A 23,788-nucleotide genomic window follows, 5' to 3' on the forward strand; every position below is an offset into this window, starting at 1 on the left:
ACATACTGCTTTCAATTCTGTTTATCATTTATTGTCTACATTCTGTCTGGATAGAATTTTTCCCCAGTATGAGACATATTTATACTGGAAAGCGAAGGAAGAATTACTAGAAATGCTTTTAATCCTTTCTCTTCAGCACTAAATGGGATCCCTTGAAGTGTCTAACAACAGAAATGCCACTAAACTACTTAGTTTGTGACCCAAATGTTCAAGGGATCTGCTAAGATATGCAGGAGCTAATGTGCTAAAGAGGAGCTTCAACAAGCTAATAAAAATCTTCCAGTTAATGACTTTACAACATTAAACTGAAGATATGAAACAGTAAACTGAAAACAAAAACTTATGAAAACAAAGGAAAATTACAGCAAATGTTTATTAGCAAACCAGCTAATAATATCATTGAATTATCCAGATTAATGCTGGATTCTGCACCCAAGGATACCATTGGGAAAGGGACAGAGCTAAGCTTTGCTTTCAAATTGCTGAGGGGAAGCTCACTGCCACATGCCACTTATCTCTGCCACTCCCAGCCCTTTAAAAAGCTGATCATTTCAGCCAAGTGTATAAGAGACAGAGAGAAGGGGGGGGGGGCGTCCAGCTGTAAGGGGACTGAACAAAATGGACAACATGTCTGCATTTTTGTGTGGAGATGCAGCAGTTGAAAGAAATGAAGACAGTATGTATTTTATGCTCCCATATAGGAGCAGCCTTAGGGACAAACTAGATGATACAAGTTTGGTTCAGTGTTCTTGCAGCTGTACTTGCAGTCAAACATTACAGAAGAAAACTAAAGTTCCCAGTCAGCACAAGGGGCTACAGTGGAACAAAAAACTTCTATCTTGACAGCAGTTTCTTCTTATTCTTGTTGTAATTTCCTGGTATGAAACTTTGAAAGTGCACTAAGGACTACCAGTTAAGAATTTTACTGTGTTCGGACACTGAGGGAAACATGCAAGTATTTTAAACAACAAAGCTCCCAACTCCTCTCCTGTAAGGTGAAGATAATCAAATTCTACTTGAACTATCAAGCTACTTGACTATACACTACCATCAATACTATTGATGTCACTGCTTCTAAATCTGAGCATCTGCAAAAGTTAAAAGAGAAAGAGTGATAGCTTAATAATGCAAACAGTCTGATCCTCTACAATGTCTGCAGATTGACCACTAGTACCAGTGCAAACTTGTTAGAAAATCAAGGTCTGCTTAGTTACAGGAGTTAATATTCTATATACTCATTTTTCTGACTGCAATGTTTTATCAGACCCTGAGTCTTGGTGCTGTAGACACAACTGGAATTACTTAAGTATACAACTGCCTTGTCTTTCCCCTACTACTCTTTCTTTTATTCGACATCCACCTCAAGAAAGATGTTTAATTATGCAGTTTAACACTAAGGAATACTGAACTTGGCTCATGAATACTTCAACAGGTGACCAGATTACGTTTTCTTGGGAAAATATCTTAAAAATCAAATTCAAGTCAAATTCAAATTCATCTGAGAATTCCAACATATTTTTTTCCTTAAATGGTTTTTATTCCATAAATGAAAACAGACTTTATCCACACTGCAGTCTAAATTTATTGACTAACAGCCTCAAAATATCTCAAGCCTACACTTGTTTTGTGTGAAGTTTATGTAAGAAAAATAAAACTTGAAATTTCAGAAACATGACTATGGAACTGAATCCACCTTTATGTGCCAACCCACCCACATAAATGAGATATCTTCTGGAAATCCAAAATAATCTTGAAGCAGATATCAGAGTGTAATAATAATTATCCAGTGCTGAGAAACACTGGTTAGTTTCCCCACAGTCTTTATGAGGGGATATGGAAAAATGGGTCATGCATTTGCAAGCATAAAAAAGGAATACAGCTATTAAAATGTTCTAAAGTTATCTTTCTATCAACATCCTCATATTAACTTTATGTTAGAAATAAAATGTTGATGCCCACCAAGAAGTTTTAATCTTCAGCAAAGATTCTAAATTTAAATGTCTGTTTTGAAATACATGGCAGCTGCAATAGTTATTCTGTCACATCTTGTGGCTCCAGGTTTCCTATATACTGTTATTTATTCTGCAACAACCAGTTTCACAGGTTTGATTCTCATTCCTCATAAAATACTTAACTATAATATATCTTAAACTCAGGTAAATCTGTCCGAGATACTTCTGCATCTTAAAATCACGGTCTGTCTTGTTTTAATACTCCAAAACTTGTTCTAATTTCTTGTTCATCTTGTTTTGGAGCTCACTATTGAAACTGATGCCAATGTGGATTAACAACAGAACACACAGCACCTATATGTTATTCATAATTAAATCTAAATCCTAAACATATTTACTTGGAAATGTTATAATGCTCACTGAGATGCCTAGAGCTCTGCTTTAGAAAGAACATAGATATACCAGAAATTCAGAAGCACAAACAATTCATTAAATGTCGTACTGGAAGTTGTTCTCAATGCTAGTCAAGGTTACCACAAGTGCAGCGGCGGGTCTTTACTACTTCTACAACTATGTAACTACAGCTATATAAAATTTCTTATCAGGCAGAGCCTGGCTCATACACTTTCAACAAAACACCAACATTATACTAGGACTGAATAATAATAATATTTTCCTGTTCATACAGATAAAGCTAATTTTGCTTCTCCAAATACATTATTATTTACACTTGTGTTATGCTATTATTTTATTATGCTATACAATCATGAAAAGAATATAGTTCAGTGCACCGGAAAGGTCTCCATTTGTTTAATGAAGAAAACTGCAATTATTTTTCTGGTTTTTCATAACATTAGCATTTGCTAAAAGCTTTCTACATACATTCATAATTATCAATAATAATATTCACTAATGCATTTCTGTCATTTATAGGCTATTACTTGTAGGAACACAAAATGTCCAATCTGTTCTATCAAAACAGTATGATCCTAATCAGGGTTATTCCAGTCTAAGCCCATTGATTTCAACTGATTTAGACTGAAGATACTCTGTATAGAACTGTATAGGACAGATACTCTGTACTGAAAAGGACACACCATTTTAAAAAAAGGGTCATCAGTTAAGTTATCTGGTAGGAAATCATAAAGTCCATGACTTCCAGCAAAGAGAAGGAAACAAATAAAGTGCAGTTGGAGGGAAAGCTCCGTGGCTGCTAGGGATGGTGCGGCAAGGGCAGTGTCACAATGCATCCAAAGTGTTTCGGGCAGTGCAGAAAGGAGGCAAAACTAAGAAGTCTCCTGCCACCCAAATAGCCCCACTGGAGAAATAGCTCCTGCACCCTACTGTTCAATTGTGAGCAATGTCAGCGAGAGAAGGGATGGCACCAAGGTCAGGAGGAGATGCAACAAGAACTCCGTGCCCTTCAGCAACAGATGGGGATGCTCTTGGCCCACCTCACTCCAGCCAGGTCGCAGGCAGTGGAGGGTGGCCACCCTGGTGGCACCTGGCCAGGGTGGAGCTGCCCCACCAGGGCAACCAGCAGATGATGGAGCGGGGATCTGCCAGTCCTGGGAGGTAATGGAAGAGCCCCACCATTGTAGGCGCCACTGCTGCCAGCGGTCCCAATGGCGCCCAATGGCGCCCAATGGCGGTCCCAATGGCGCCCAATGGCGGTCCCACTGCTGCCAGCGGTCCCAATGGCGCCAGGGCTCCCAGCTCTGGCTCCGCCTGATGGACCTGGACCCGCTCCATGGCAATACTGGAAACTGAGAACTACATTTGATGGAAACTCCGACAACCTGTCCTTCTTTCTGGTTCAAGTTGAGTCCTTTATGTGATCCAGGGGATAGCAGTTTGATGGGGACATGGATAATCTGTACGAGGTGGGCACTCTTCTCAAGGGTGAAGCCATTGCGTGGTATGTCAGCTCGTTCAAAAAGGCAGACCTTCAGCTTAACAACTTCAATCGATTCTTGACCAGCCTAAGATAACTGTTTGAGGATCTGCTCCTGGAGGAAAAGGCCTGCTCCTCCCTGCATCACATGAAACAAGGGACTCGATCCGTTGCCAACTATGGAGTGGAGTTCCACCAGCTAGTTAGCTGAGTGCGCAACTTGCCTGACAATTCACAATTCACAATTGTTTAAAGAAGACAATTCACATGTTTAAAGAAGACTTAAACACTGAGGTGATACAATGGGTTCTGATCACAATTCACATGTTTAAAGAAGACTTAAACACTGAGGTGATACAATGGGTTCTGATCATGGGAAACCCCACCACTCTGATGGGGTGGATCTGCCTGGCTGGAAACACCGAAGCCCGACTACAAGCAATCCAGCGCTCTAAGCAAAGGAGCAAAGTGTGCTCCCCACCCCCTAGGCAGGCTGGCCCCCCTCACTCCAGCAGAAGCCATCCTCGCCCTGATGGGGCAGAAATGGAATACAGCCAGCGCCACTGGCTTCTGTCTAAGCTGGGGGGGGGGTGAGGGCCACCTAGCCGCAGCCTGCCCCTTCAACCTGAAAAACCCAGCTCCAAGCCAAGGAGTCGGGAAAAACCCACCGGGGCTGAAGAAGTCCATGAAGAAAAGAAGGGGGTTAGCCCTGAAGACTCTGGAGCTGGAGAGTGGCTCCACCACCGAGATGTCTAGCAGCGATTCAGGGGATGAGCTGGCAGGAAACGGCAGCAGCCTGGCCTGAAGGACGCCAATGGCCAGGTTGATCTGCAAGGCGCTGCGCAATGGGTGAGCAATTATTTTACCCCCTTGATTCTCCCTATCACTTTAGTTAATTTGTGAGGGTTGGTGGATTTGGGGTGTGCTCTATGCTTAATACATCCAACGGTAGCTGAGGGACTGGGATTAAATCTGGAATGCTTGTCTTGACCCATCCAATTTGAGCAAATGGACAGGATGGCAATGAAGGTCTCCCCCGCTACCCACAGGACTGAAAAGGTGCTCGTTTGCTGTAGGGCTCACTGGGAACGATTACGTTTTATAATTGTAAAAATTGGCAAATACTAGTCCCAGGCATGCCATGGTTAATTAAGTGTAGTCCCGACATTAATTGGACTGAAAGAGTGGTCCATTTCAGACCTGCCCTGTGGAGTCCATGTGGGGACTGGGCCCAGGGGGAAGGAGGCTCCAAGTCCTGAGGGAAAGGTGGCGGCAGCTGCGCTCAGGGCGCAGGCTAAGGAAGACCCCTCCATTCCTCCTCAATACCTGTATTTGAAACATATTTTTGGAAAAGGGGGGTGCAACAAGCTTCCACCACACCGAAAAACTGTCTTCAAAATAAACCTGGTGCCCAGAGCAAAACCCCCAAAGGGCCAGCTGTATGCAATGAGTCCGAATGAAGCGGCAGCCCTCAAAGAGTTTCTGGACAGAAACCTCACTTGGGGATTTATTCACCTCCTCCACTTTGGCAGTTCCAGTGCTCTTTAGGAAGAAGAAAGTGGGGCTTTGAGACTCTGTGCGAGTTACCAAGGTCTCAATGCAATTTCTATATGCAATGCCTACCCATCGCCTCTCATTAAAGACTTATTAGTCAGTCTCGCCCAGGAAAAATGTTTCACCAAACTAGACCTGCAGGAGGCTTACAATAGAGTTTGTATTGTAGAAGGGCAAGAGTGGCTCACAGCTTTTAACACCCATTATGGTCAGTATGAATATTTAATAATGCCATTTGGACTGAGTAGAGCCCCGGGAGTATTCATGAATCTAATTAATGAAATTCTTCATCACCTCCTATACAAAGGGGTGGTAGTATATTTGGATGATGTATTGAAAATGCTGGGGGGAAGAATTAGGACTAATAAAAGGAAACATTTTTTCACACAACGTGTGATTGGTGTTTGGAATATGCTGCCACAGGAGGTGATGGCCACTAACCTGGATAGCTTTAAAAGGGGCTTGGACAGATTTATGGAGGAGAAGTCGATCTCTGGTTACCAATCTTGATCCTTCTTGATCTGAGGTTGCAAATGCCTTGGCAGACCAGGTGCTCGGGAACAGCAGCAGCAGAAGGCCATTGCTTTCGCCTCCTGCATGTGAACTCCCAAAGGCACCTGGAGGGCCACTGCGAGTAGCAGAGTGCTGGACTAGATGGACTCTGGTCTGATCCAGCAGGCTCGTTCTTATGTTCTTATATGTTTTTATGATTTACATTGAAATCATGGAGGAACATGGAGGAACATGTAGCCCTAGATTGAGAGGTCCTCCACCAACTACAAACCCACAAACAATATATTAAACTCTCTAAATGTGCCTTTCACCAAACAAAATTGGATTTTTTGGAATACCAGATATCAAGGGAGGGGATTGAAATGGACCCCACAAGGTGCAGGATATATTAGTCCAGGAGCCTTCACGCACTCAGAAACAATTTCAATCATTCTTAGGGTTTGCTAATTTTAGAGACTTTGTCCCAAACTTTGTGTAGTTGGCCCTGCCCTTAACTGACTTACTAAGAACCAAGGGAAAGGAGCCAGCAGCCACATGCTCAGGAGCCCCTTTGAGTTGGTCAGAACCCCGTCAACAAGCATTCAACCAGCTGAAGCAAGCATTCACCACAGAACCCATTCTCTGGCACGCTGACCCTTCTAAGCCTTTCATACTCCATGTGGATGCCTCGGAAACTGCGATGGAAGGGGGCTGTCCTGCAGCAGGGGAAGAATGGGAAGCTCAATCCCTGTGCCTATCTCTCAAAGAAATTCTCAGGCTTGGAACTTAAATGGACAGTGGAAGATAAAGAGACAGGAGCCATCAAAACAGCTTTCACCACCTGGCAGCATTTGCTGGAAGGAGCCAGACACCCTTTTGAGGTTTGGACTGATCACAAGAATCTAGCAGCCCTAAAAAACCCCAGCAGGCTTAACGCCAAACAGCTTCGCTGGGTGGATTTCTTTGCCGGGTTCAATTTTACACTCCATTTTTTTCCCAGGCAAAAGTAACTGTTTGACGGATGCCCTTTCCCGCCTCCCTCATGTAGGTGGGGGTCTCAACCTGCCAATCCAAACAGTGTTCTTCCCCTCCCAACTGGGGCTGGCTGTTACCACCCGCAGCCAAACCACACCCCAGCGCAATCCCACATGGCTCAAGTTTCCTCCTTTGGGGCAGTCCTTGGAGGAAGAGTTCCTGGGCCGGAAGAGTCTGTTCATAACCTGCAGAACACAGAGTTGGAGTGTCTTCGCAGTGGAATTGATTTGTGTTGTTGTTTTGAAAGAAAGGGGTTGGAGATGGCTTCAGTGGAGACCTTACTGGCCTTGAAAAACAGCTGTTGGTTTATGTGTCATCTTAACTTGAAAAGGATTGTGCAAAACAGCATATTGACCATGCCAGCTCACTTGGGCATCATATTAGAACTGGACTAATGTGAACTGGACTTAACTAGTACTTCATGTCTTGTTGCTTAGTTAAAGTTGACACCTATTTATAGCTGATGAATTTTTGTCTGCCTCTATTTTTTTTAATCTACATTGCTAAATCTCTACCTAGTCTGATTCAGGATACAAATTATAAGGCCAGTTCTACACTTCAGATAGCCGGTCCAAGAGTTGATGTGGCAATCTTTTATGAAAAATGGCTGAAAGAGAGAGTGGAACCTCTTAGGTTATCTAGTCTATTTTTAATTTCTTGGATAATGTGTAGCAGCCAGAGAATCTAAAAAAAAAAAAGTGGGGGAAGTGTTATTTCTGGCACCTGCTAGTTATTCTGTATTTGCATTAGGTGAAGGGAAATAAAACCACTTCTCTTCTGACGCTCTAAGTCCTCTGACTAGCGTAGCTGCCATAATCCAGCACACTTGTGAAGATCAAATGATAACAGCCTTCTAGAAACCTACTCAGCTGTCATTTCATCAAACTTACTATGGGAAGTGAAGAAAATGATTGGCAGGAAATGTAACAAGAAACCTGAGGCTACTTCCTACCAAGTCTATGGAAATATATCAGGTCTTGTTAGCTTGCCACGTAGATTACACTTAATTTTTAAAAAACCCTGATACATAGCTCATTCAGTAAAATGACATTTCTTTAAAAGACAGCCTGGACAGCAAAAATGAGATGCTCCCTCTTCATTTAAACATTTCTGAAAATTCAGAAAAAAATTATTGTGATTTCTCTGTTTGTATATTGAAGGACACAGGAACTTGGACTTTCCCGTCGCGCCGGTTCCCCCGGGACCCTGGCCTTTCCTGCCGTGTGGTGCCGGTCCCTCCTGGGTCTTTCCAGCGTGCTGGCCCCCCGTGGATGTGGTTGCTGAGCCGGAGCTGACGGGGGAGACGGGGCGGCTCGGCGCGGGGACGGGGCAGCCCGGAGTGGAGACGGAGCGGCTCGGGGTGTTCCAGCGAGGGTTGGGATCGGTGGCAGTGATTCCCCCCCCTCCCCCGAGTACGAACCCGGGTGCAGCCGAGACGGAGAGGCCCAGAGTGGACTTGGTGGAAACGGGGTTGGGGTCAGTGGCAGTGGCCCCTCTCCCTCCCCCAAGTACGAGCGGGGGTGCAGCCGAGACGGAGTGGCCCGGAGCGATCCAGCAGAAACGGAGCTGGGGCCGGCGGCAGGGACTTCCCTCTTACTTTCAATTAAGAACGAGGACCTGGCTGAAGAGGGGTAGGGATTCCTTCCCCTACCTCCAAGTACGAGCTGGGGCCAGGTGGAAGTTGCAGCGGACGAACGTGGAGCCCGGTAGATCTGTAGTTGAGATCCAAGAGTTGGGCAGCTTGGAAAGGAGACGGAGTGCTTTGAAACATCATCGCAGAGCCGACGTTGGGGTTGGTGGCAGCAACCCCCTCCCTCCCTTTCACTCTTGGACGCAGTGGGCAGATTGGGAGGTAGAGCAACTTGGGCTGAGAGACACGTGGCCTGAGACGGCAGTGAGAGAGCCGTCTGAGACGTCTGAGACGGCAGTGAGAGAGCCGGACAGACCGTGTCTGTGGGGATACCATCTGCCCGTGGGGCACTTTATGCGCCCCCAGACAACCGCCCTAACCCAATCACCGTCGACCGTGCAGTGGATGTGCCGTGCCTGTGAATTAGTGCCCTCCTTAATATTTCAAATACTGTGCTCCTTTTTCCCCCTCCCATTGGATAATTGATTGTTTTTACCTACAACTCAATAAGTAATTGCTGTGAGATTTGCTGACAGTTAGCTGTAGTAGGTTATTATTAACATAGTGAGTAGTTGATTATTATTATTAGTATAGTGAGTAGTTGACTGTTATACTTGTGTAGGGTAGGGTAACTAAATAGCTCGACCTGCCATAGTAGAATTAGTTAGTTAGTTAGTAGTGGGTCTGAGCCTACTCATTGTGGAGATTTTAGTTGGGCTAAGTTAGGAGATAGAGGGGGACTAGGGAGAAATGGGGGCACCTAGTTCGGGGCTGGGGATCCCAGTGCTGATGGGACGGGGTAAATATAGCGGTAGGCGGTGGCCGCATAATAGACAACGAACGAGATACGGATATGCTCGTTCGCTTTCTGACCTCCGACCTATCCCTAGGAACGAGGATGGCGTGGTTCAGGGATACCCTGCTTCGTCCCTGGTGTTAATCAATGCCAGGTCCATAAATAATAAGACCACGGTTCTTCGGGATTTTCTCGAGGAACTGCAAGTGGACCTGGCTTGTGTCACCGAGACCTGGGTGCGTGAGGGTGAGACCATCGCCTTGGGCGAGACCACGCCACCAGGTTTCGCGTGCCTCCACCAGTCGCGAACACGGGGCCGGGGGGGCGGTGTGGCAATGTTCATCCGAATTCGCTCCTCTTCAGGGCAGCCCCCGCCCCGGAGATCACCGGCATGGAGTGTGTCGGCCTGGAGTGGTTGGCCTTGGAGAGGTTGGCTGTCCTACTGGTGTACCGCCTCTAGCGACCGGGGACAGCCTACGCGGCTGCTGGAGGTGGTGGCTGGACGCGTTGAGGTTTCCCAGGCTTATTGTCCTGGGTGACTTCAACGCCCATGTCGACACCGCCTCATGCACAGCGGCCGCGGACCTAGTGTCATCCATGGCGACGCTAGGCCTCTCCTTATTGAAATCTGGCCCCACTCATGAAGCCGGTCACACGCTGGATTTGGTCTTCGGGTCTGAGGTTAACTTGGTCGTATCCTCTGTTGACAGAGTGCCATGGTCCGACCATTATGCCCTGAAGGTTCGGATGGACATGCCGCGCTACTCCAGTCTAGGCGACGGGCTGATTTATGCCCGCCCGCGGAGACTTATGGATCCACTTGGTTTCCTGAATGCTCTGCGGGACCCTGAACCTGCCGGCACACTCGATGAGCAGGTGGAGGATTGGAATTTCCGACTCTCCGAGGCCATCGAGGTTGTTAGCCTCGCGTCCTTCTGCGCCCCGCTTCACGGCAGGCTCCATGGTACACCGAGGAGCTGCGCCATATGAAACGGCTACTCAGACGACTAGAGCGAGTGTGGAGGAAATCTCGTGACGAAGCCGCGCGAACATCTTATAGGACGTTTATGATAGAATATTGGATGGCGACGAAGGAGGCTAAGAGGGCGTTCTTCTCCTCCTCTCTCGATCTGCTAGCTCTCACCGCACAATTATTCCGTATAATTCTAACTTTGACCTCCTTATCAGAAGGTTCTACAAACCCTCAATTGACTATTAGCTGTGAGGCATTCATGAGCTTTGCAGATAAAATCGCTGTTCACGCTTCAGGACCTGCCCTCCACTTTGACTACAATCAGTGAGCTGAGGCTCCCTTGTCGCCTTCTGGTCCCTGTTTGACCCAGTTTTCCCTGCTCTCCGAAGCCGCTGCTGACAGGGCCTTGGCTGCTGTTGGAGCTACGACCTGCCCTCTGGATCCGCGTGCTCCTGGCTTATTAAAACCTGCCGGGCGGAGCTACGACCCCACCTGTTGAAGATCATCAATGACTCCCTTTTTGAGCAAGGAGTCTTTCCGGTTGAAGGAGGCGGTGGTCCGCTTCCACTCCTGAAAAGACCATCATTAGATCCTAGGGGATCTGGCTAATTACCGCCCAGTCTCGAATCTTTCGCTTCTGGGGAAGGTAATTGAGAGAAGTGGTGTTGGAGCAGCTTCAGGGCTTCCTGGATGACACATCGGGCTTTCGATCCCTTCCAGTCCGCGCTGGGCATGGGACGGAGACGGTTCTCGCCGCTGTCACAGACACGCCATGCATGCAACTAGACCGTGGCGGATCGGGCGCTGCTGGTATTATTGGACCTTACCGCAGCCGCTTGATATGGTCGATCATGACCTTTTGACCCACCGCCTGGCCGCTTCCGGGATCCGGCAGTGTCCTTCAATGGATTGCCTCGCTTCTTCGGGCTTAAGTCAGCAAGTGTGGTGTGGGGACCAAGCCTCCCGGAGGTGCCCGCTTCAATGTGGTGCGCCTCAGGGGGCATTGTTGTCCCCATTATTCTTTAACATCTATATGCCACCCCTTGCTCAGTTGGTACGTAGCTTTGGGCTGATCTGTCACCAGTACGCTGATGACACTCAGCTCATTCTGTTGATGGAGGGGGGAGCCAGCCACCGCTTCCCGCGGCTCTACAGCATTGTTTGGAGGCGGTTGCTGGTTGGTTGCAACAGAGCAGGTTAAAACTTAATCCATCAAGACGGAGATTCTGTGGCTTGGCCGCGGGGAGGGGTTAGGGATTTCCAGTCACGGGTGTGGGAGGGGGCCTCATTGGCGCCAACCCTCCTCCGCTTCAAGAGCCTTCGGGGGGTCCACCTGGATTCGCCTCTTTCAATGGAGACCCAGGTGGCCCATATAACCCGGGTTGCGTTTTTCCATCTGCGTCAGGCCCGACGGCTGGCTCCCTTCCTCTCCAACACGGACCTGGCCACTGTGATCCATGCAACGGTCACCTCCCGGTTGGCCTATTGTAACTCGCCTTTCTACGCTGGCCTCTGGCGCTTGATCCGAAACTGAAACTGGTCCAGCATGCAGCTGCTCGACTGCTCACAGGGGCTCGGTGATCATATACAACCTGTACCGCCTGCACTGGCTTCCAGTTGAATTCAATCGCCTTCAAGGTGTGGGTTTTGACCTTCAAGGCCTTACGCTGCCTGGGACCCTCGTATCTTCGGACCGCGACAATTCCATATGTCCCAACCCTGCCTCTGCCGCAGAGGCCAATCTACTGGAGATCCCTGGCCCCTCAATGATGGCTGGTTCCACCGGCCAGGGCCTTTACGGCTAACTGGCCCCTGCCTGGTGGAACACTCTCCCCTGGCTGGAATCCCAATATCAATGGGATCCACTATTAAGATCTATGGGTTCCTCATACCATCGGGACTTCTCCCCCTCTTGTTAAAGGGATTAGGTTTAGGAGGGACGCCATCTAGATATATTATAACTGCTGTTTTTATTATAATTTATGGATGCCTATGATGTTTTTATGTGTTTTTATGTTGTGCACCGCCCAGAGCCCTCCGGGGATTGGGCGGTATACCAAATTAAATAAATAATAATAATAATAATAATATATTTGTTTATTTGATTTCTACTCCACCCTCTCCTGACAGATCGGACTCAGGGCCCCTTACTACAAAATGTAAACAATTAAAAATACATACATAACAGCTAATTGTGTGTTTTAATAATACAAAAATTGGTAAAACCAGTAAAGAGAAAAAGGAACAACAATGTGGCACTGCAGCCACGGCACTTCGTCACTCCCAAGGGGCCTTTCCGGTGGTGTGGGGAGGCCAAAAACACAAAAAAGCCTTCGAACCACCAAAAAGTCACATTGGGCTTCATGGACTTTCACCACTAAAAAGGCAGTGTAAGTTCACAGCCCCTACCGCCAGTGTAATAGGGCCAACAGTTGGGTGAAAGCTGACTAGTGTCAGCTCCTCACCCAACCATGGCCCTGCTACACCAGCAATAGGGGTGCAAGGATGCTGGTGCAGCATTCAGCACTGCATTCCACTGCCCTGAACAGCTGAAGAGACCACCTGCTGACAAATCCACCCCTCAGTTGGGGAAAGTGCCTCATGGAGGTCAAATCTACCAGTGTGACCCTGTGCCGCTCCCCGCGGCAGACTGGGCAAACCCCCCCCCAATTGGGTGGGGCTGTAAACTTCTATTTGACCAAAAGAGGAAAAAAGCAAAAGGGGGAAGGGACGAGAGAGGAAAAAGGAAAGGGAGACAAAGTAGCTGAAGAAACATTGATATCCTCAACCATAGGCCTTGTGAAATATCTCCATCCTATTGGCCCTGAGATATTGCATCAGATCTTGCAGGGCTGGGTCTCACTTGTCACAGAGTTCCACCAGGCCAGGGCCAGAGCCGAAAAGGTTGAAGACAGCTGGATACTCTTTTTGGCCAGGGGTTATCAGTATTGACTGCAAACCCTATTCTAATACTGGCCCCAATACTTGATATTTAATATTTCTAAAAAATATTCAAGATATTTATTGAAGATGTTACTGCACTTGGCTAACTTTCATTAAAAAACGGCTTGTGTGAGTCATCTACAGAATCAAGCAATGGAATACTGAAGAAGGAGACTTACAGGCGACTGCTTTCATCCTTGTAAGGTATCCTTTTTCTAATCACTGAAGATAAGCAACAATCTTTAATGAAAATCTTATAACATTATTCTGCTGACACAGATAAGCCACCTATGTGAGGAGGTATTTAGGAGGGGCCAGCCACCTGTAGTTACATCAATTGCTCTAACATATGAGGATGTATGATTTGAACAAATTACGCTACCATAAACAGGTCATATTTTGCATTGTTTGTGAGCATTATTTTGTGCTTTATGACAATGCAAGCGGTAATGTGTTGCTAATAGATTGAAAAAAGAAATTAATGGTTTTACAATTTAACTTCATTTGCAGAAACTAAATATAAACACTACCTGTCGCAGGTCTAGTGTGATGGTCACATAATGGTACTCCATTCCATTTTGAATGCTCGGACTCTGCCACCAGGTATTCTTGCCATCAATTGCATTTGTTATTGGGTGCCGCACTGTTGGTTCAAAAGAAACATACTAAATAATCAACAGTGAAATGGACTCAAGTTTCACTTATTTACCGCACCATCATTTTATACAACCTATGATGAGTATAATACCTTAGATTAAAATATTTTCATATGCTTTTCATAACACAGTGTAGACTTTAAAATGACCTCAAAAGCTTTATTATGAAATGTGTTTTGAACACTGGTTTTGATCCCCACTACATAGATTTCTAATAAGAGTTAACGAAAAAAATTGAATCCATTGATTGTTACTGCCATGCGCGCGCGTGTGCGCACGCACATACACACACACACACACACACACACACACACACACAGAGTACTCAGCAGTCAAAGACCAGTCCAAGGTCAGCACAGATCGTTCTTAGTGTTCTTAGTACCAGGGGTCTGCAACCTGCGGACCTCCAGATGTTCATGGACTACAAATCCCATCAGCCCCTGCCAACCCCTGGTTCTTACTCACAAGCATCAAATCCAAACAGAAGCAACACAACCAACACAAATCTAGGAGTTCAGGCCACGTCAGAATGAAGTAGACAATGTGCACAGACACAGACAAGGAGACTCATTGCTTCTCCATAACTTCCTGTTTCCCAGTCCCTTTTAACAGGATGCAGCTGGAGATAGCCTGCACCTAGCCATCAAGACAATCCTGGTCTTGCAAACACTGCTTTTTGCTCTTAAGGCTAGGGTGGTGCTGGGCTGCCAAGCACATGCTACATCTCCTGTCCTGCAGGTTGCTATGCAGTCTTCTCCTGTGCTGCTCACAAGGCTCAGGGAATACAGAGAGAGGGCAAGCCAGGCTCCCTGCAGCCCCCTGATTCCAGAATGTGGAGGAGCTTCTAGCTCATCCCTGGCTGTGGTTCAGGGTCCATTCCCACAGCCCCTGTGCTGGTTTCCAGCTGTGACCCTAGGTCTGACCCCATAGGAGCTGTCTCCTCCTGTGGCTTTACCGCTGCTGGCTGCAAGTGGAGAACCATGCCATTATCTGGCTCCTCATCCGAAGAGTCCTCTGAATCTCTGGAGTTGGCTGAGCCTATCTGGGCCATGACAGTTATACCTTCTCCAAGAAGCACTGGCAATAATAGACTGCCTAAAACATAGCATGCTCACAACCCTTCTAGGTCCAGCTTAGTTCTCAGGATAAAGACTGTTGCTTGTAATACCAAGCCACCAGGTACTATGAAAATCTCTTCATTAACTTCATTGAGAATTTGGGTGCCCATGGCTTTATGCAGTTGCATTAGCTGAAATGCATTAGCTGAAATGCATAGGAGCAGAGCATGGTGAATTTACATCCTATTAAGCCATTGTAATTAGTAAATATTTACTTGATTGATTGATTGATTTATATGAAAATTGGTACTGGTTTTCAAAAAATATGGCCAGTTTTGCTAGTGCTATAATTGTTAGAAATGGTTTGACGTTAACAAGAGGAAATTATGAAACATATTGAAGCAGATGAAGCATAACTGAAGAACATCTTCTTGAGGGAAAATATTCTGGAGACTTCTGACACTAGTTATTCTAAAAGGCTTCATTGTGCTAAAAGCTGAAAGAGCATCAAATCCAAACAGGAGCAACATGACTTTGCCACCAGATATTCTTGCCATTAGTAGCATTTGTTATTCGGTGCCACACTGGTGGTTAAAAAGGAACATACTAAATAATCAACAGTGAAATGGACTCAAGCTCATATCATAATAAAGCTTCATTTTGGCAATCTATTATAAAAAGTACAGATCATATTGTAGCATAAATAGAATCTAGAAAGGTGCACTCAGATTTGAGGTTTGCAAAATCCAAACTATGTACAGATTCAAGGTGACATTTTTTCAAACAAAAATGCATTTTTGTTATAAGTGAAAATGTCTCAAGCATCTTCCTCATCCAGTTTAAAATTAATTTAGTTGGGTCCCTAATTACAGTCTTGCAACAAAGTCACTATACATTATCAATCTGTCTACCCATTCTCTATGGTTTACCAGCAATTCCTAGAGAACACTGACATCACTTCTGGGTTTTCCTCAAGTAAAGTCATGTGTTTGCCCTATGACCATTTTTTATTTTTTTCCCCACTGTCACTCAGAGCAGTGGCAGGAAATAAGAGGCAGGGGCAAAGGATTTCTCCACCACCGCTAGTGGGCTGTTAACCCTAGGCTGAACACATAAGGGGATACTTCAACATATTAGACCATACCCAGCCATTATGCTAAGCAAAGTTTAAGTTGGCTGAAGGAAGCCTTCCAATGTTGCTGAGAACAATGACTTAATTCATCCCACTACATTTCATATGAATATGCTGATAATTCTTTTTGTTATATATCCAGAATTGGTGAGAATCAGAAAATATGTAAATTTTATAAATGGCTTGGAGAACATTCAAATGGTTTCCAAAACCAGGAGTGAAGAATGTACAGATGTGCAGTTTACATTAGGATGTATTTTGTGGAATTAATTGCAAAGAACAAAAATGCAAAGAACAAAAACAGTTGGGAAACACTGTGCTTAATCCCTACAGGAAGAACTGTCAGGACCAGCCAGAAATTCAGTAAGGTGTACGCAAAAGGATCTGAATACAGGGCCCTATGCTACTTATTTGCAAGCATACTTCCGGGACACCAGTGTGGTGCACATCAATCTCCACCAAATTTCCCAAAGTTTTTATTTGGAATTTTGGTTACCCTAAATCACCTGGTATTTAAATCTACTAACCAGATTGCTGATCTTTAATTTCATGATTCTGAATCACATCAGTAGCTAACTAAAGGCAAAGAATCCCGCCTCATTACTGAAAACTGGAATGTCTCTGGGCACATTTAAAAGCACAATTAGAAGATTTTGTGGGAGGAAGGAAAAGTGTCAGTTTTAAAACCTCAAATGCCATAAACTGTATGTAAATATCAAATGATTCAGTGAGCAATAATAAGTTTAGACACTCGCATGGTTTCAAATTAGGATGAGAATTGAGTTATTATTGGGATCATTTTTGTATTTTAAAAGGATACAAGGGGCAGACGAAAAGGAGCTCTTTAGTCTGGTTACTGTCTGATCTTTTTACTATGTCTGACCTTTTTCTGCAATCAGCTTAAAAGAATCCTGGAGAAAAAAATCCGCTTCAGATCAAACCCAGATCTCCAAGGTGACAGCGATAGAAGTTGTCTAATTGGAAATGTTGCCGCCAGTCTCCTCAAGTCAAATTGATATGGGGGTTAGTCATCATGAAAAGTAGGGATGAGAGATGAATGTACAATTAACTGCAATCCCATTACGGAAATTTAATCTTAATTAATGTGAAACCACTAATCAATTGCTGAAATGTCTTCCCTATTTTTAAAATGGAAAATAAAAAAATTATTTTATGCTTGTAAAAAGGATAGAATTGCAGACAATACAAGGACCAACCTCAGTGATGAATGACAAGGGAGCTGGTTTACAAAGGCAACCCATCAAAGTGTGGTCTTTAATTTGTGCTCACATATGATTAACCAAGGAGTGTGTGTTCATTTCCTTCTACAGTAATTAAGGGGAGGTAAACCAAATCTAAAAATTCCAAAGGGATTGTTTAAAATCTGGTTGCATTACGTGGCCATCTTTGGGTAAATAAAACAATTCTTGGTACCAAGTGAACATTTTGCAAATCTTAAAATGTGGTGGGTTTGTGAAAGACTTTTCATTTTAAATGACTAGTGAAACAGCAGATTTACAAAGCCAGAATTGTAATGCAGAGGATCTTTCCAATGGGGAAAGGAGCAAGAGCTAAGTAATAAATAATTTGATAGATTGAATTAGCTTGTACCCTGTCGTTATTTGAAGTATTGCTAAACACTTATTTTCAAAAATAAACAAGTGATGATTTCACTGCTTTGGAGATTCCAAAATGGTATAGTTGCCTGACTGATATTTTGTAAATAATGTTAAGAGCTGTCCTACTTTCCATTGGTTAAATTAGAATCAAAGCAGCAGATACCACCCCCATCTTTTGTGAGGGAGCTACTCTTTATAGAAAGCTAGCTACTGTTTTTAGTGAAGAGGATGGATCTTGTGAATCTTAACAAAGCCTATCTGCTCCTATATTGATTCAAGCACTGCTACTTTTGTCACAAAAAATGTGTAAAATATTTTGAAGTGGGGGTCTAGGTGTCAGCTTGATTGAGAAAAAGTGATAATCTGTTTGCAAAATTAATTCTGCCCAGAAGAGCACTGGTTATCAGCAGATGCAGGGAGGGGCTCCATTCTGAATCAAATTTTTGATCCATAAATACTTTATTTTAAGCAGAAGCTAAAACACCTGACAAAGACTGATAAAGTTTGTTCAGCAGCCTCTTTCCCTTCCGATTTCAAACTTGGTTCACAAAAAAATCATAAAGAATTTGAACATTCTCCCTTTCCCCCCTCTAGGAAGTATGTATATAGTATGAATAAAATTTGCACACATACAATTTGGAATCCTACTGTGTTGGTCACAAATTCGACATTGAGGGTTTTTCACAGGTTGTCCAGGTACATGTTCCACCAATTTGCAGTACATTTCAGGACCTCTTTGACCACAGGTAGCATTTGTTGTGATGAGTGCATTAGAAGCCAAGTTTAGCACTGCTGGAAACAGCCCTGCAAGGAAAAAAGTATGATTCACATATCATAGTGAAGTGAAGAAGTACAGAAAAAAATGTCCATTGTAACCTGAATCATCATACTGATTTAATCACACACTTGCTGTGAAAGCTTTGCTTTAGTTATTTTAGTTTCACTTCTGGTCTGCAGAAGAACAGTTACATTTGAGTCCAGTAGCAGCTTAGAGACCAACAAGTGTTTCAGGACATTTATGCTTTCAAGAGTCAAAGCTCCATTATCCAAGTTATTTTAGTGTGTGATAAAAGGGCTCAGAAACATTGGGGGGGCGGGGGTGTCCTGCATCCAGAAATAAGGTAGAAATTTATACCCATTGGAGGTTAGAAATATGAAGATCCAGGAAAAAAAAGAGAAAATTCTGGGGGAAGTTCTTCCCCGTTTTTTCCCCCAAGGACATTCTTTTAACACTCAAACAATTTCATCAAAAACTTACACATATTAAATCTGAGGTATGATTTCTACCACAAGCCAAATTCCAATGTCCTACAAAACTAATAATACTTTGGTGGCAGGTAATTGAACTGGACAATACCAAAACTTCCAGGGTTGAAAACACACTTTCACATGAAGGAATTTTTTTTCCTGTGAATTCATGCACACCTCCCCTTTTGCATACTGAATAACATCAGTTTTGCTTCTTTAAAAAGCTGTAATTTTAAGTTGTAATTTTAATTTTGAGTTTGAACAAACAATATTTTGAATTTAACATATTAGACAACTCACACAAACTACCATTTTTCAACAAAAAAAAATCTGACATTAGTAAACCCTAATAGTATTTGCATCTGGAATACTTTTTCTGCCCAAATAGTATAACTTTCTGTGGAAAGAAATGTACATGCTACAACTTCCTGCCACTTCAAGCCCACTGTGGTTCAAGGTCTGACCAATTTTGTCACCATATAGTACAAAAGCTGGGATTCATGCATTGTTCCCGGCTGCCTACCTAGGTAAGCTTCACCTCTGACAGGCTATGGCATCTATGTTTGTGTGGTATACCTGGCACATATTGCCAACTCAGAGCTGGAAACGCTGCCAATTCCTAGTGCATATCACTTTAGATGCAGTTCAATAAAAACAATACAGATGTCACAGAGGGCAGATGGTTTATCTACAGCTCTGTGTTCCTCTCATATATGCTTGTTGTCAAAGTTCATATACTTTGTAATGCCATGAAATGTTCTCAGGTGCATCATCACCATCATCATCAACCTTTTTATTGGCATAAGTTTAAAATACAACAGGGAGGTTGAGGAGAATCAAGTTAAAATAAGTAGGTTCGAACATTTCCAGCGGTTAAAACAATAAATAAATAAATAAACTAAAATCTGTGACGAATCTGCTGTGCCAGCGCCAGAAATTTGGCAACGTCTAGGGATCTCTGAGGAGACTGATCACAAAGCAGAAAGAAGGATTTAACCTTGTCTGGTGAGTTGGCATAGTTCTCAGTGTATGGGTCTATATATTGTCTTCTAGATGAAGTATATAGTTCGCAATCTAGGAGGACGTGCTCGATTGGGGTGCATCATCACTTTGAAGCAGGGGCACTCATGATAGTGGAATTTAGGTTTGTGTCTGAGCACTGCAGTGGAATTTTCTGCTTTACCACCCCCAGAATCTAGTTTTATGCCAGCTTCCAGCTCCATACTTTAACAAGCATGAATCTTCATCTCAACAAAAATTGCCAAGGATGGTCTTGAATGTGTAATGAATGTATGAAATGTCTCTTCTTTTCCTTGCTGAATTAATGTAGAGATATTCAGCTGATTCCTTTTGAACTACCATCTCTGTTCTCTGGTCTGTTCCTGCAATTAACTTATGTGCTGTTTAATTGCTGACCCTTTTGGTCATGGTACAGTTATCCCTGATGTTCTAAGTTAGTGACTTCAGTGTGGTCTTTAAAAAACATGTTAAACATATTGCCTAAGCAAGGCACCCAATTAACTGCTAACCTGTCCAATTTGTACAACCAGTCGATCAATACCTAGGACTTTATTGGATTTGCTGCTTGCCCCATCTTTATAGATATCAGCCCTTTTGTATTGTGTTTTAAATGGTAAAGGCCTGGATTCCATGCCATATGAAGAGTGGCTTAGGGAACTAGACATGTTTAGTCTAGTCTAGTCCAGGAGGTTGGACTAGATGACCTTTGTGGTCTATGATACTGTGAAATTCTTCATTGTTATACTGGTTGTATTTTTTGTTCTATCTTTTCAGAAATATTTACTAATTTGTGAAGTGAGGGCTTAATGTAAAGTGCTAAATATGCAAATGAATCATCAGTGGCTTTGGTGCCTCCAGATTCACTTACAGTCTTTTATAGTTCACACTGTGTGGCTAATGATCATTTAGTGATAAAACAAAAGCCTGTTTTCAAGTGCAACACATAGCTTCATCTGATGGGAACATGGTGTTAACAAACAATGGTCTTTTCCACACAAGTTGTTTACAACAAATCTTGCCACTAAATGCAACTCTTTTCTTTCTTTGAATTCCGCACGTTTTATCCTCTATTTGGTTCCAAAAACGTTTTCCCTTTATTTTTTTCTCTGTTGTTTTCCCAAGCATTTTTATAGCATTTTTTCTGTCTGTACCTGAGCTAGTTTCTCTTGAGCATGTGATCATGTTGAAAAGGCCATTATTTCTTTGTCCACCAAACACCTTGCTCTTACATATGTCCTCATGTAGTCGCCCAACCTCCCCTTCAGCCATTTTCTCCTTCCCCATACCCTCCATTTTGTAAAGGATTTTTTAAAAAAATCTTTCACATCTCAAACTAGTGATGTAACTTTGAAGCAGAGATAAGAAGCAGGAGTGATGAAATCAGTTTTGTCAATGTCATATAGAAGTAATGATCTTAATATTTAAGCAGAGATACAAACTAGCATGGTCAATTGGATCAGCTTTGTCAATTGATAGAGCTTGATATTAAAGGAGGAGGGTGATTAGATCAGTTTTGTCAATTTCACATAGAGCTTGTGATGTTAACATTAAAGCACACATACAAAGATACAAAGAAGCACAGGTGATTGGATCAGTTTTGTCAATTTCATATTGAACTAGCAGCATAACTTTAAGGTGAAGAAACACTGTGTCTGTACTTAGGAGTAAGTGAAATTAACAAAGGAACTACCGCAGTAATGATTGTGTGTTACTGCAGCTCTGATTTCGCCAGAAAATGTGTTTTAGAGTGAGGGGTAGGCTACATGTTCCTGTTCCTTCAAGTAATGGTGCCTGCTCTAGTAGAGTTGTTTGTTTTTTGGAGGATAGTTCTCAATGGTAGAAATGAAGGCTGAGACCTTTTTTGAATTGCCACTTCAATGTAATTGTGCAGTATCACTAGAGCACCTGCACAAAAAGGAAAAAAGGCAAGAGGGTTATTTTTCTGCATCATAGTTGACATCCCACCACCATTAGGAATAATCCATTTTCAGCAGTAGTGCATGGAATAAAGGCAACTGAAGAGACAAGTGGAAAAATGACAGTGGGAATAAAGGTATGCGGAATGATTTCACGAAAAATGTTTTCAAGACACAAGGTTTGACCACTGGTAAAATTTATGGTATATTGTGCATTCAGAAAAGGCAATGTGATGATACAGGGAACAGTTTATGACATATGCTTTGGGAAAATAAATATTGGGCTATAAGATAAGTGAGCTAGTAAGGGGAAAAGAACACACACAGTAATTACGCCTTTTTAAACTTAGGCTCATTCCGCACATGCAGAATAATGCACTTTCAAACTGCTTTCAGTGCTCTTTGAAGCTGTGCGGAATAGCAAAATCCACTTGCAAACAGTTGTGAAAGTGGTTTGAAAATGCATTATTTTGCGAGTGCGGCACGGGCCTTGATATTCACTCGCACACCCATACAAGTACACAGCATAAGTATGCATGAAATATTTTATTTCCCTAGTAGAAATCTTTTCCTTTAAGAGCTAACTAGCTGCAACAGAGAGGGCAAGTAACATTCTCTCATTAACATTATTTGAAAATAAAAAGCAACCTTGTGAGGCTGCAATCAGGAGTAGAAGACAGCAGGAGGAAAAGGGCATTCAATCTAACCCTGACAGAATATTTTAAAAAAAAATGCAGACTAGTCCTATGCTGTTCTTGTGTTTGTGTTAATGTTCCTGATTTTCTGGCAAGTTTTACAAAATGTTTAATGTTAATTTCACTGAAAGCATAAAAAATGCAACTGTAAAAATGGTTCTACCTGTAGTTTAATTTTATATATTTTAAATAGCAAGCTAAATACTCACTTATACATTGTTTGACTGTGTGTACAGATCTCATGATTAAAATAAACTTTGTGTCATAATTCTTGTTGCTTGTTATTTACATATACTCTTTATCCAAATGTATATTTATTTTTGGATTTATATCCTGCCATATCCCTGTATTCTTGACTCAGGTATAAAATTAGCTAGCTATGGCTCTACAACAAAATGAAATGTCTGAAGTCCTTAAGGTCAGCCCCACACAGAACACATTCCAGTAATGAACCCTGGTGCAACCAGATCACAGATAACAGTGGAAAGGTTATTTCTGTTCAAACATGGGTACAGTTGATACACCAGCCAAAGCTGATAAGAAGTACTCGTTATAACAGATGAAAGGATGAAAACAAAGGAACTCTCAACACACAGAGGCTGATTATGAACAAGAAGTCCACTACGCAAAGAGGACAAATGTCTGTCGAGGTAAGGTTTCTTGTACGGACGTGTTTCCTCAAGCCCTGCTTTCACTTTTCATTCTCTACATGGCACATGAGGCCACTTCTGGCATTATTTTAATTTGATTTGCTGTCACAGTGAGCCAGTGCACACAGATTTGCCCCAGACATTTTTCCTCCACCCATAGGAAGCCTTCTCACTCCCTTGCACTGCCATCCATGCCTTTCCCTTTCCTTCCTTATCATGTTGCTGACTCCTTCAAGTCACAGAAAAGAAGCTTACTCTCATGGGCTTAGCCAAAGATTGATACATTGAAACACTGATATAATAATAACAGAGAGTGCTTGAAAAATAACAAGCCTCTCTGTTCTCCAGTGGTGGCGGCAGCAGCAGCAGGAAGTGTGTATATGTTTGTGTGGGTGTGAGTAGAGGGGAGGGAAGGGAAGGGAAGGGGGTGAGTCTTCTATAGGAGCCTGAGATCCAAGGAATTGCTTTGTCTCTTTTATTTGGGGGGATTATTTTTGAAATAGTCATATTTGTATAAGTGCAGTT

The 23,788-nt window shown here is 43.3% G+C and overlaps 1 protein-coding gene across 1 annotated transcript in view; it reads right to left on the bottom strand.

Moving 5' to 3' along the window:
- Positions 1-23,788, bottom strand: part of LAMA2 (laminin subunit alpha 2) — a 549,054-nt gene that overhangs the window by 440,830 nt on the left and 84,436 nt on the right. Inside the window, exons 2-3 of the mRNA XM_048490901.1 lie at positions 18,368-18,538; positions 13,800-13,912 (exon numbers count right to left, since the gene is read on the bottom strand). Coding sequence (XP_048346858.1) covers positions 13,800-13,912; positions 18,368-18,538 — 284 coding nt within the window. The remainder of the gene's footprint in view (positions 1-13,799; positions 13,913-18,367; positions 18,539-23,788) is intronic.

The sequence above is a fragment of the Sphaerodactylus townsendi genome, linkage group LG01 (assembly GCF_021028975.2).
Source record: "Sphaerodactylus townsendi isolate TG3544 linkage group LG01, MPM_Stown_v2.3, whole genome shotgun sequence".
In the NCBI taxonomy this organism is placed as follows: domain Eukaryota; kingdom Metazoa; phylum Chordata; class Lepidosauria; order Squamata; family Sphaerodactylidae; genus Sphaerodactylus; species Sphaerodactylus townsendi.